Genomic DNA, 13,828 nt, shown 5'->3' with positions numbered 1-13,828 from the left:
GTCATTAAAGAGATGTGGGAGGAACAGACCCCGGTTCCTCATATAAGTCCTAAACTTGTCGAGAATTTGCAACAGAAAATTTCTGCTAAGTGTTTGAAAGAAAGGCAACTTAATAAATAAGTAAGCTCAGAAACTTACTCACTGAGTGGAGGCAAAGTTCTGTTTTTTTCAAAACAGAGAACAAATTATCTGTCACTTCTAAGGGCTGTTTGCAGCAAGCGGGCAACCTGAGCCTGTGGGTAAGACAGAAAGATGAAGGTCTTCCAAACCTTCAGCAAGAAAGCAGGGTTTTCTCCTGGGTTGTACTTTCTGAATCAGGTAAAACAGCAGAAACTTTGTTTAGAAAGTGGAGGGGAAGGCAGGAACCTGATTGAAAAAGCAGAGGCCCAAGAGCAAATTAAGCTGCAGGAGTTAGGTCACTGTATTCTGAAATTCTACAAGGCAATTCCAGTCACGTCAGTATGGGTTAATGGACTGCAGCAGGCACATGACACTGCAGGGGCACAAAGTGTCACAGTGGATCTCAGAGCACGTGATGCTCAAGGTATACCAGGGAAGAAAGAGAATTTTGGCACAAGGAGAATGTTAATGACCTAATATGCTGTCCTGGTACAAATAAATACTTGTACAGAAAACCAAGTAAAACTGGTATGACACAGTTTGGGACACAGAATTCTAATTCAATGCTTAAATAGCTTGATAGCTTGTGTCCAGTAAACCAGTACCAGATGGGCACAAGGTGTCAGTGTACACAGAATCTTACTAAAGGCTGGTGAGGTACCAGCAGTTTTCTCTAATAGGGATCCAGCTTTTAGGAGTTATTTAGGGTTTACCCACTCTCAGGTGTGTCTTTTGGCCATGTGGACTGCAATCCCAGAACCAGCAATTAAATGCAATTCAGACTGCTTTTTATATACAGCAAAGAAGTAGCTGAAAGTGAAACTTAGATATTTAATATTCATACACTGGAGGGAAGAATGTGCATTAGGGCTGTCCTCTCATGGGAAAGCAGAAACTGGTAATTCAAAGTGTTCAATTATGACAAGAAAGTAAAGCAGTTTAATAGTTCTCCAAACTAATCTGAAGCTTCTGCACAGAGAGCAAGTTTACAAAAGTCAATGTTAGGTGCAGCTAGCTACAAGCAGATTCATAAGACAGTCTTTGCACAGGAAAGGCAAAGAAAATAGTAATTCAAACAACATCCAAACTCCCGGTCTAGAAATTAATACCTTAGTCCAGCAGTTCTAGCCATGGAAAGGTTCCCTGAAATTAAACTAGGTTAATAAGATTCCTTGCTAGGCACTCAAGTTTCACTCATGATAATGGTCCTGAAGAATTCTAAAGTACAAATCTGGTGCTGCTGTCAGATTTGGAAAAAGGGACAGAGAAAAGTTTCTTAAAACTAAGGAATATTTAAGTGAAATAGTGATGATTTAAAGGCCCAAGACAATCCTCTAATGAGATGAAACTTTATCTCCACACATCATAAGTGCACATATACCACAGTAAGCATATAAACTGCAATATTTGTCTTCAGGGACATGTCTTTGAACCTAGCCATCATGGCTGAGCTGAAATCACATCATATTCAGATCAGGAAGGTGAAGCATGGGAGGGAGACATGGTGAAGAAGGCAACAGCAACATCAGAGACTGAGAGCAATGGACACAGGAAATCACTTCTTACAAAAATGGGCAAAGTCACACTGAAATACATGGCAAAATTGCACTCCAGGTCACTGCGAGTCCCCTAGCAAATCTGAAATTACACTGACTGTTCTAAATTCTTAACACAGAACAAAAAGTGGAGAAAAGATTTTGCTAAGCCAAAATTTTCTCTCTGGCTTCACTCCAGACCTATTTGTTAACAGTTTGAATGGAAAGTCAGAGGCGTATGTGTTTCATAACAAGTTCCCTGCACACAGGAGTGTACATGTTCAACATCATGTTCCACCTCCACAGCTATGGAAGAGTCAGTATATACATAGCTAGGGAAGATTTATCTTCTGGTTCTCCCATGTACAAATAATGCTATTTCCCAGAGATACAATGATAAGCAGCACTCTCTAAGGAATATTCAAGTTACACATGCTAGCTGAGACACTGGGGTTTGACCCTAATTATTTTGTGATTTTGAACATACAAGTAGTATATTCATTTGTTCAAATAAAGTCATTGGCAGAGGTAATCTGACCCTGTACATTGTCCCAGAAGAGTTTGCAAAGATGGCTAGCATTGAGAGCCAGCTGGGACATGCCTAAATTTAACAAAAGGAAGAAAGAGAAAAAAAAGAAGGAAAAAACCCACGTGCTGTCTGAAACCATTTAAAAACCATCTTCATGAGTAAGAAATAATTCCTCAACACAGGGGTAAATTTCCAGAAAGCAAACAGAAATCAAACTGGCACCAGACAGAGCACATAAAAGAACAGAAGAGAGGAGATTATCTGTTCAGGAGAAACCAAATGATGCTAGCTCATCACACAGCGTGAGCTCTGGAAAGATGTCATATTTGTCATAGCTGGGAAATGCTAAAAATACAGGGCCAGATCACTCTCTGCTAGCAAAGCATTGAGAGGTGTCTCTGGATGAGGCTTGTCAGGCTCCCTGCTAGAAACTCATCAGTCCTTCACGGATACAGAGAAAGAGGCAGGACTGCAGAGAGTCAGATCAGGCCTCACATGCCCCCACAGCAGTTCTCTGCCTCAAATGTGCTCACAACCACCTGAGCACATAGGTTCACATACCTGAAGGCTTCCATACAAACATACTTGAGTGAGAGATAACCTGTCACAGCTGAAGAAGCACATACCTGCACTTGTGGACCCAATTCCTGCTGTAAGCACAGAGCGTGGCATAATCTTTACTGCGTACTTGAGGAACTGAGATTTCCCTGTACCTGGGTCTCCAACCAACAGAAGGTGTGATTCACCTTGGGGGAAAACAGTGATGTAGGAGTAGACAGTTCATATGCAGACAAACATTGACACAAAATGCTCAGATTAAATAATACTTGTCACATTCACCTAAAATTTAGCATTATATATACATTAAAATATGTAATTCTGCACTATTTATTTGGTGTGATAAATACATTTTTTAATAAAGTCATCTAGACACAAATATTTACAATTGAGTATTTGTGAAGTGTTTGCAGGTATTTGACACTTCCTGTAATGAGTTCTTACATTTTAGAATGCTCATTTCTCAGACTCAGCTCATTCTTGAATATAAAACAGAAGGATACCAGGTTTTAGTTACCATTCCACTATTCAGTTATTTAAATTATTGCAAAATGGACTAATAAAATCAGCAGTCTGTTTTGCTTAAGTAATTCTTTGCCAACAGTTACACAACTTTATCTTTTCACAACAATGAAATTACAGGAGTATATAATTCATCTGCTACAATCTCAGTAGTGCTCTAAATTTTTTTCACTGTTTTCTAGAAAATTCATCTTCAATTCAAATATAAAGTCTATAATTTTTTTAGCTGTTAGAGCATTAAGAAAATCCTGTATTTGTACATACTTTTAAAAATTATTATGACCTACATAGATTATGACCTGTGCACCACCTGGCACATGGCATATTTGCCATCTAACAACAACAGAAGGCAAATCAGCAGGCAGGTAACTTGGAGTTACAAGACTAAGTGAGATGTGGTGACAATCACAGATGGAAAAGTCTGGCATTAGGAAATGAAATGAATACTTTAATTTTTCCTTTTAACGTACTATAGTGATTCACATTAAGGAAACATTAAGATTCCATCCTTTGATGCCAAATACTGCTGGGAATATTCTACTAGAAATAAATTCAAAATGTCACTTATACAGTAAAAAGTGAGATGTTTCAGATAAAACAGCTGCCTTTAATATTCTACCTAATGGAAATCTAAAAGTCTGCTTCTATTGGGTTTTATTTGGGAAAAAATTAAAGCAAAAAGAGGAAGTCTAGACACCCACTTTAACTTGTCTCAGATTTTCAAAGAATAGTCGAAATTGATTAAAATTTGTTCTCGCTCAAGAAAATGGGATGATTGCACTTCCAAGTTCTTACTGGTTTGATTTTGGAATGGTAGGGGGGATGTGGGTGAGGACAGGGATGGGAATGACTGTTACAAAGGATGTGATACTTTTAGAAACAATACAAACCTCTGGTTCGAGTTCCAGCAGCATCAGTCCTCTGCACACCACCAGCAAGCACCATGGCTACAGCCAGCTTCACCAGGTACAATCCAAAAACTTGAGGACATAAGCTAGCCAAAATTTCATTCCTCCCTAAAACAGGAGCAAAAATGGCACTCAGCAGAGTTAAAACTTGGTTTCCCAGGGACTCCCATGTAGACTGACAAATAACTTGGGCAAGAAGAGTAGGGTAGGAAGGAGCATTTAAATTTATTTTCTTTAAATGGCACCTAGAGCGTTGTTTGATCCAAACTTCCTTCATGATACAGAAGGTAAATAAGTCACAGTCAGAAGCAGCAAAGCCAATCCTATTGCAATTTAAGGAATGAAATGCCACCATGCAAATTCTTTTGTTCCATATTTACAAGTGTAAAAGCTATGAAACCTAAAAGTTTACAGATTTCAAAATGTCCCCTTGAAAACTGGTGTGTTGTACATTTAAGAAAACTTCTAACACTTATTTTGCCTTAAACCTGTGCCCATATAGTGTCTTTATTTTCTCATTGTTACCTTCCTTCTCCTTTGATCCTCCTGTGTCACAGATCCCTCTGTGTCTCTTCCTCCCTAGTATAGTCTGTTTCCAGCAGCAGAATATTTCAATCTGCTCTGAAAATGCTGATGGTGTGGAAGATATGTAACAGGATTAATTCTGTTCTTTGAGATTCTGACACTTCCAGCACATAAGGGGTCTCAGGTTATATGCCATGTGTTACTTCCATTGCTAGGGAATAAAAGAGAGTGACCCATTTTGAGAGCTTAACTTCATGTTTTAAATTTAGATGCAAGTACATGGTACTGGCAAAATATAGGGACCTAATGGATGACTTAAGATACATGTGTTTTATTTGGAGGCCTTCTGAAGGAATTAACACATCTTTGTTCATCCAAAAGTGAAATTTTAACAATGTTGTTCGGCCACACACTGCTCAAGATTTAACTTCATGGTTAGGAGTTAGCATCATTGAGTAACTGACTGAAAATGCAGTAGTAGCTCTCATTATCTCTTGAAAAACAGTACAGGTACACACACATTCTGTGGCCTCCGACTCCTTAGTCAGACTTAATCTTTGCCCTCAATTTCAACTCAAATTCAGACAAACAGACTGAAACAGACACCTTGGGCAGTCAGGGTCCTTCTAATTTCCACCTCAACTTTCTTGTAGCCACTTCAAATTTATTTATTCAGAATGGGTAATATTAGATAAAATCACATTGCTCTCTGCAGGCTTCCAAAATTTGTCCTGAGAATGAAACATTAAAGAGACCTTCAAAGACGATCCTGAGTTACTTTCTGAACAGTTCTAACGAGAGTGATAAGAAATATTCTCATTCCAAATAGCAGAAGGAAGAAATGTTATCATTCCAAACAGCAGGAAGCTAGCAATTAAGTTGCTTTCCAGGAAATGCAGTTCTGAAGAATCTTTAACATTGACAGGATCTACATTTTCTTATTGTAAGCAGGCTCATTTGAGGGAGATTCCCACCTGCTTTTCCTCCTGTTTTTCTTTAAAAAAGAAAGACTAAGCCTTTTGCAGGGCTTTACAAAACAGACTGCTGTTTTACAAAACAGCCTAATAAAGTTCAGTGGAGGAGACCCTACAGACTCCATTGAGCTTCTGCAGAGTTGAGGAGAAGGCACTCAGATTATGGAGAGGGACAGAGTTCCAGACAGAACTACTGGGAATTCCAAGTTGGCTGACTGAGGACCATGGTAAGTTTAGGACCCAGCATACTGACCACTGACTGTTCTGGAAGCCAGTGTGAATTGGAAGGCTCCCCTGCTCCTAACTCAAGGAGCTAGGCATCCCAGAGTTATGTTAAAGATGGGATGTGCTAATCCCTATGGTAAAGAAGCAGAGCTTAATTTGGGATGCAGAGACAGTGTGTCAGCTCTCTCACCCCAGAGGCAACAGCTGTGCTGACTAAAGGCAGATCTGATCCACATTATTTCTTCTGAGAAATATGCTTCTCCTTTCTTGATTACAAAACATTTTTCTTTTTTGTTTCCTCTTATACTTATATTCCTTTTCATTTCTTGTTCATAAATGTTCCAAAGAAGACTTGAATGGAAAGCCCAGAGGATGAAGATCAATGCAGTAGGTTTGGTACTTCCTTCCACCCTATCCCAGTAATAATAAAGTAAGAATTTTGTATTCTTGTAGTGAAAAAAAATATATTCTTGATAAATGAGGGGTGAGATAGGATAATGGTGGAAAATGTGTTCAGTCATTGTATTTTCACTCCTGATTTCATCTCTATCCAATCCAGTGTCCAACTTAAGTGTTGAACCACTAACCTGCTAAGGGATCATTCCTATGCCTTTCCCAGAAGTCTTCAAATTCCTTGCGAACTTCTTCATCAATTACAACCCCTGCTAGCTGCTCATTGTTCACTTTAACATAGTTGGCTTTTAGAACAAGCTCCAAGTCACAGCGGGCACCCTCGTGGAAAGGTTTCCACCTCTGCATTACCACTCCATACACTGTGATGTCATCTCCTAGAGGTAACAACAAAAATTAATAAAATAACAAAAAAAAAATATGACTTGACACATGTAGACACTTCAGCTAGCTGTAATGCACAATAACATGATCTAGATCCTGTGTTACAGTTAACAAGGTTAAAAAATAATCTAACAACAAAAAGCAAAACCTCCTGCATTTACTGGGAGTCTAAAACAAAGGTAAGGTAGGTTGCTTCAGTCTTCAGTGGTAGGAAGCTGTTATGTCTTTCCACTTCTGTTTAAGGGAGGTGAATTGTTAAAGATATACCTCAGCTTGTTTCCTTTTTTAAAAGAGAGGAATTCCTGGTAAACTGTAGAAGCTGTTTCAATTACATTGATTATACAAAAAAATTAGTCAAAACTTATTTGGCTTCTGGTAATCTTTGTGGAGAATGAACCCCAGAATCACTTGTTAACATTCTGAGTACAGCATTCTTCTCAGAAAGTACAACCACAAATTAATTTCTTGTGGAAATGTGCCTATCTGAGAATGTTTAGTCCATTCTCCATTCATTGTCCTGCCAATGAGCTTCTTCTTTGAATGCCAAGGAGCTCCTTAGAGAGAGGTCAGGTTTCCTGGCTCTCCAAACCTATGCAGGGGCACCTCATGCTGAGTGACCCGATGTCCTGGGGAGGTTTGGTGTTCTACACTAACTATGCACTTTCTGTCTGTCACAACGCATTACTTATTGCTGCTGATCTGTCAAACAGTCAAGATGCAAGCTGCCATGGGGGTGCATGACATTTTCTGGAACGGCCATCAGCTGCCACGCCAACGCTCAGCCTGGAACAGCCCCGTGACAGACGAACACACCTCATTCGAGCAGCCCCCGGCACTGACTGCCACCTGACAGAGATTCATCTCAAGTGGAAATGCTTGTGGGTACAAATGTAGGTAATTTATGCTATATCCTCACCAGACTTGCAACTGTCCACCAAGTCATCTTCCAGAACAACCACCATGCAACGAGGGATGCTTCCAACAGACAGCCTCTGAACCTAGGGGATGGGAAGGAAAAGCACTTCTTCAGAACCGCACCTTTCAAAAGCCTTTAATTTACAGCTGCTCTGGCCTGTGGTCCTTTCCTGGAACTGAGGTCAGTTCTTGCTTTTTACCACAAAACTTACAGTAAGGATGCCAATGCAGCCCTGAACTTCACAATGAAAGTTTAATGCTGATATTAGAGGAAATGGGATTGAGTATTAAATTAGCAGAAGGTGCTCAGTGCTGGGAGATCTTGTGTGATTTCAATATCTTGCTGAAGAAAGCAAAGCTCACTAAAAGAGATCATTTGAAAGACCAATCTTTTTTTTATTATAGTTTTGAGTTATTACTAGGTACTTCTTAGATATGTAAAGTTGACTTTGGGTACTGAAGCATGTGCATGGGTTAGATAACGCTTCACTGAAGTAGATACTGAGTGAATATTTCTGTATTTTTCTGGTATTTAACCATGACTTGACAGTCTGAGATTAAGTTTAGGTGTCAAGGATTAAATCAAAAACAGGAAAACCCAAATATATATTGACAAATGTGCCAGTAACTCCTGTAATTCTTTTGCTTTTCTCCAGGGCAAAGTCTGTGCAATCTTGTCACAGTCCATTTCCAACAAGCAATCTTTCCATTTACACTTAGAGCCTGCAATAGTTTTGAGAGTATCCACTGCACAAGAATAACAGTCAGAAGTACCTTTTCATTCTGCAGCCCAGCTCATACATACTAGAATTCTAAATGTATTCACTCTCTGGTGCCTAGGAAGGTTAATTCACCCTTGTGTATTACCTAAATGGCCACAGGCAGTTCACATCACTGTCAGTACTGATGGCACATGCACAGTTATTTGCAGAACTCAGTAGGAAGCACAAGGGAAATTCACTCCTAGTTTAACTTTACTGTTTTTAACAAGCCCACATTGCTGAAAATCCTTCCTACCAGTGAGATCTGTGTGTCACACAGCATAACAAAATCTAAGTTATAGAGATTTCCCACATGCCAGAAACAATCATTATATGTTCATGCAATATAGAGCTTATTTCCTAGAAAGTTTATTCCCTTACTTGTTTTGGTATTCTGTTAAGACCTTAATTTCTAACTTCACACATTTCTCCTCCACCTTGTCTCTACTTCCACCTAGGGATACCAGCAGAAACCAAACACAAATTCTGGCTGCAGGTTCTGTAAGGATCACATAGGCAATAATTGTGGAGTTCAATATTGGCTGAAGGGAAGAACATTTGCAGACACCATGTACTGACCACACTGCACAGCTACAGCTGGCCCTGGCCAACACTGGGCTAGCTTTGTCCTCAGAACCAGTGTTGAACATCAGCATCATGCACAGGAAGTGCTTAGAGGAAAAATGCACACTTGGTGTTACAGGGATTCAACGTGGAAGGGAAATTCATCTATGGAAATTTCATCTATGGAAATTTCATCTATTCACTGACTGCTGGTGTTTTGTACAATACTGAATAGAATTACCCAGTAACAGAAGTATGGTCCATGTGTTGGCTTAATTCTTAACTCTTTGACAGGAAATCTCTGACCAATGGGTTACCTGGCTCCTTTCAGTCACCTCAGGCACTTGTTTTAAACAACAGTAGACATCTATACTTTAATACCTTCCCCTGTTGTCTATGTTTGTTTTTCCCTTACCTGTTCCTGAATTTTGATTTCTTGATAGTCCCTGCAGCAGGTGGGAGAAGAGGTTGTTCCAGAGAGACACGTGAACTTGGTTGAGTTGCAGCCTTCCTCATTGAGGCAGGCTGCTGGCCGGCAGAAGGCGTAGTACTGCTCAAAGTCAGCCCTGACAGCAAACACGTGCTTGCACTTGTTACAGATGTAACTGCGCTCAAACTCCAAAACCTTCACCGAACTGGTGCGGATGACAGTCCCAGTGACGGACAAAAAGTGTCCCACGTCCTTGGATTTAGGGATGTGCTCTCGAGTCAGCTCTGGGCAAACAGGCAAACCTGTTGGACAGAAATATGTACAGCATAAGGCTGGGCTTATCAAACAAGGACTGGCAATGCAGTTAAACAGAAAACATGCCAGACATATAAACAGTAGCCATTGTTATTAGCATTTCATAAACATGATTCAACTATTCATCTGTTGTACCATAAATCTGATTCACTGCCCTCAGATGGTGAAAATCATCAGACCCTGAGCACTAGCTGAAAATGCTGCCAGGTTACTCTCCCACTCCTGCCAGGGGGTGAATAGCCATGAACAGCTTCCATTCATGGAAACAGATCCTGATGTTCTCATATCATAGATGTTCCTTTGCAGATGCCATTTATTCTACAACTGGTTTATCTGAATGACAAATTTTTAGTTATGCCACTTAATTGTGGTCCAATGTTATTCCCACAGTAAAACAGGTGTAATATTGTGTGAATTCTCAAGTCTAGGCAAACTCACAGTTGGAGAGCATTTGACCTTAAATCCACATTGCACACCAGTAAACCTTGAGCTCAAGGAAGATGGCATAAAAAGAATGCAAAGGGGTTATGAACACAGGGAAAGCAAAATCACTTGTATATTCAAATCCATAGTGACAGGACACTTTCCACTTGCTCTCCCTTAATTCCACCCCAGCAGCCAGTTCAGTCGTGTGCTGATCAGGCTCCAGATTGGGCACCAGAGTGGCTGAAATCCTCAGGAAGATTAATCTCAACAACCTACAAAGTCCTAACAAAAGTAAATGGTCTTGAAATGCTCATCTGAGCAAAATACTGCCCTCTCAGAAATTAGAAATGAACTAAAAGATAACGGATAATTATAAACTTAATTTCTTATCTTTACTTCCCAAATATTTTGGAATTATTTTCTACAGAGATGCAAAACTACAAATCTGCTAGGAAATAATGTTTCTAAGGGGACCAAAACTATTTGTGCATTTAGGGCAAATATTCTCAGTGACTTTGGCTGGGGAAAAAAAAACGTCATACTTATTTCAGTGTTTTCAACCTCAAATTCCTCATTTTTGACATGCAGAAACATTCCAGTTTGATGCTCTTAAGCAACACTTTCTGCTTTTGTTCAAAGGAAACATTTTTAACAATTGAACTAATTTTAAAAGGTAAGAGGATAAAGTAGAAGAAGTGGAATTAAAAATCAGGAAGAAGTATTTTGTAAAACTGCAAACAACTTTTTCTCTTTGACTCTAATAAAGCTATTTAAATGTTCTACCAAGCCTGTTGAAATTTTCATTCTACCACAGATTTGCATTTCTAGTCAGTTCAGGGGAAAAGAAATCCGTTATTTCTCCACCTGTTTTGGCTTTTTTATTCTTAGTTCAGCCTTGCTGCCCCTGAAAAAGCTTTGCAAAATGCATCACATCTTACACTAGAGAGAGCTGCAGCACTGTTGTCAAGATATATGGCGATCATCTCTGTGAATTTTGAAGAGACAAGAGTCTAAATGTGACAAAAAGAGCCTTCATTCTGATCATACTAGACTGCTTGACAAATTCTTTAATTGACTATGTGCCTCTTTGTATTAGTCACAAAAAAGCTATTTAAAATATCAGAAGCAGCTTGGACTTGAGTAACAAACACAGTGGTGCTCAGGCTAATGATAAATGGGGAAAAATCATTTAATGGATTTGTAGCAAAAAGTAGAAGCTATACAATCAAAGTCCTACAATGCTGAAATTCAGATAAAGAACCTTTACTTCCTTCAGTGAATTCAGGGTAATCATCCATTATTATGGATGGATTATTACTGCATATCCACACTCCTTTCATCCTTTTTTGAGTCCCTAGATGCCCTGTCCATAGTAGCAGAAGGTGCTGAGATTGTTTCTTACATCTAGTGTATGCAAAATCACTTTTCCTCACTTAATTCCAAGCCTGACACACAGATACCATCACCAAACTCGTGGTAGTTGCCTGCTGCTCCCACCAAGAATAGCTCACCAGCTTCTCATTCCCTCCTTATCTGACATGGGAATGGGAAGTGGCACTCCAAGATGAGAATCCTGAAGGTAATCAGAACTCAGCACCCACTTAAAAGGCAACAGTATCATGGGAAAATTCGGGTGGAAAAAGGTCTATAGAAAATTTAGATTGTTTCTTTTGTTTCTTCTCCAGCAAGCCTTTCAGTGGTACAGAGCACTAACCAAATTCTGTGGACAGATGTCATTTTGATCTAGCTGGACCTCTCAAGGATAACTCCCCCTGTTCTTCACCAACTTCTCTCCAGCTTATGGATGGAATTATCTGTGAGTCTGCTGACTGAATTCTTCTACCAATGATCAGTCAGGTTTGCTTTTATCAGTTACTAAAACTATTTGATCAAGGGGGCTAATTTTGCCAGAGGTTGATAAGGGACTATTTAGACAAAACATCACTGTGGGAGGAGTGATCAGCTCCAGCAAGAGGCTGATAAGAGGAAAGACACCACTACTCATGAAGAGTACTTCCTCAGGAAGGTGCCTGAGGTCAAATTTCAGTCCAGCACAAGGCCATCCTTTCACCTCACACACTCAGCAGCTGTGTACAAGCTCCTCGGCACCTGAATACCACAGGCTAAATGTATTTCTGATGGATGCATTGTCATTACAACATTTTCATGGAAACTCACTGGAATGAAACACAGGCCTATTTAACAATGTGATTTGTCCAAATTCAAGCTGCCAAAAGACTGAATGATCATAAGCCACTCCACAACAGGGCAGGGGAGGGAAACACAGGCTGCCAGCTCTTGGCTTTGCGGACTATTGCTCCAAATTGTCATAATCAGAAATGACCAGAAGGGATGGTGCCACTGCTGACCCAGTTTCCCACAACAGGCAAAAAAGACATTTCAGTCTCAGAACCTGCACTCCACATTTACCAAACCTCAAAGCTACTAAAAACTTCCCAATTATAAGGAATAATGATATATCATCTGGCAGTGAAAACATTACTGAAGCCTCCATTATTGATCATGCCCTCCAAGAGTTCCTTCCAATTTTATGACAAGCAATTTTGTAACAGTTAAGCATAAAATTTCAGATTAAATTGTTACAAGACAACTCAAAATTCAGACTTTGGAAGATGGCTGGAGCTAATAAGGACGGAGTGCCAACTGGCATGGTAGGGAAGGCAACCTGCAGTAAAACTTTGGAACTATTTTATCTTCCCCTAAAACTTTTTTCCCAGTTTTTTTTTTTTTCTTTTTTCTTTTCTCTACATCTCCTGTCTAAAAGAAAAAAAGTAAAACCAGCTGCTGCTATGAGGAGTCTTTGCCCTGGAAAGGCTTTAGTGTAAGCCCTGACCTAGCGAGAGACAGGCAGCCCAGTGGGGATGGCCACAGCTTTGCTTTTGGGAGTTGGTCTACACCCATCCACGTGTTTGCATGTGTCCCCTGCTGCTCAATAAACACTAAGGATTCCCTCCGCTTCAAACACCGGAACGGCGAGAATTAAACTTGCTCATACCATGGCGCCACAACAGCTGGTTACAAAGCAAAGAAATTTTGGCAGTTTCCCTGAAGAGCCAAGTAAGAAGAGTTTGTTACAGAGTACGGAGATGTTGGCAGTTTCCGTGAAGAGCCAAGAAATGCCGGCAGTCCCGGCAGGGAGCTGCAGCCCCGCACTCACCCGAGACCCTGGCGTGCAGGTTCTGCTTGAGGCTGAGCTGCGCGGGCTCCGCGCTCTCCTGCAGCGCTGCCAGCGCGGCCCGGCGCAGCGCGCTGTCGAAAATGGGGAGCACCTCGCTGGGGAAGGCGTTGAAGAACTCGCCGATCTCCATGTTGGTCTCAAAGAGCGTCAAGGCGTCGACGACGACCGGGTAGTGCGCCTGCTCGTCCGCCTCCCTCAGGATGGCCAGGATTTCGTCCCTGTGGTGCTCCAGCACGTAGGACTCGAAGACCTGCCCGATGAGGCTCACCTGCTCGGCGCTCAGCACCATGCTGCCCCTGGCTGCCCGGGGAGGCGCTCACACGGCGCCGCTTCCCACTATGGCCGCGCGCCGGGCGGGAAACTTTGTGTTTCCCTGGGAAAAGCCCAGCAAGGAGCCAGGCGGGGCGGGGCGCGGCGCGGCTCCGGAGCTCGGAGCTTGGGCAGGGAAACGTCCTCAGGGCGGCTCCTCCGCCCCGCCGCCGCCCGGGACCGCGGCAGGCACCGGGGCCGCGCCGGGCCGCCCGCCC

General features: G+C 41.2%; 1 protein-coding gene across 3 annotated transcripts in view; it reads right to left on the bottom strand.

Annotated features, from left to right (window-relative positions):
* MCM9 (minichromosome maintenance 9 homologous recombination repair factor) overlaps window positions 1–13,737 on the bottom strand; it is a 53,803-nt gene extending 40,066 nt beyond the window's left edge. For all 3 annotated transcript variants that reach the window (XR_003381602.2, XM_005492608.3, XM_074537913.1), the window contains exons 1-6: window positions 13,281–13,737; window positions 9,347–9,663; window positions 7,608–7,689; window positions 6,484–6,684; window positions 4,155–4,280; window positions 2,811–2,930 (exon numbers count right to left, since the gene is read on the bottom strand). Coding sequence is in view for 2 of the 3 variants with exons in the window: in XM_005492608.3 (XP_005492665.1) it covers window positions 2,811–2,930; window positions 4,155–4,280; window positions 6,484–6,684; window positions 7,608–7,689; window positions 9,347–9,663; window positions 13,281–13,590 (1,156 nt within the window). In the remaining variant the exon portion in view is untranslated. The remainder of the gene's footprint in view (window positions 1–2,810; window positions 2,931–4,154; window positions 4,281–6,483; window positions 6,685–7,607; window positions 7,690–9,346; window positions 9,664–13,280) is intronic.
* Between the last annotated feature and the right edge of the window lie 91 nt (window positions 13,738–13,828).

Source organism: Zonotrichia albicollis, chromosome 3 (assembly GCF_047830755.1).
Source record: "Zonotrichia albicollis isolate bZonAlb1 chromosome 3, bZonAlb1.hap1, whole genome shotgun sequence".
In the NCBI taxonomy this organism is placed as follows: Eukaryota; Metazoa; Chordata; class Aves; order Passeriformes; family Passerellidae; genus Zonotrichia; species Zonotrichia albicollis.
This window is presented reverse-complemented; position numbering and strand designations above follow the sequence as displayed.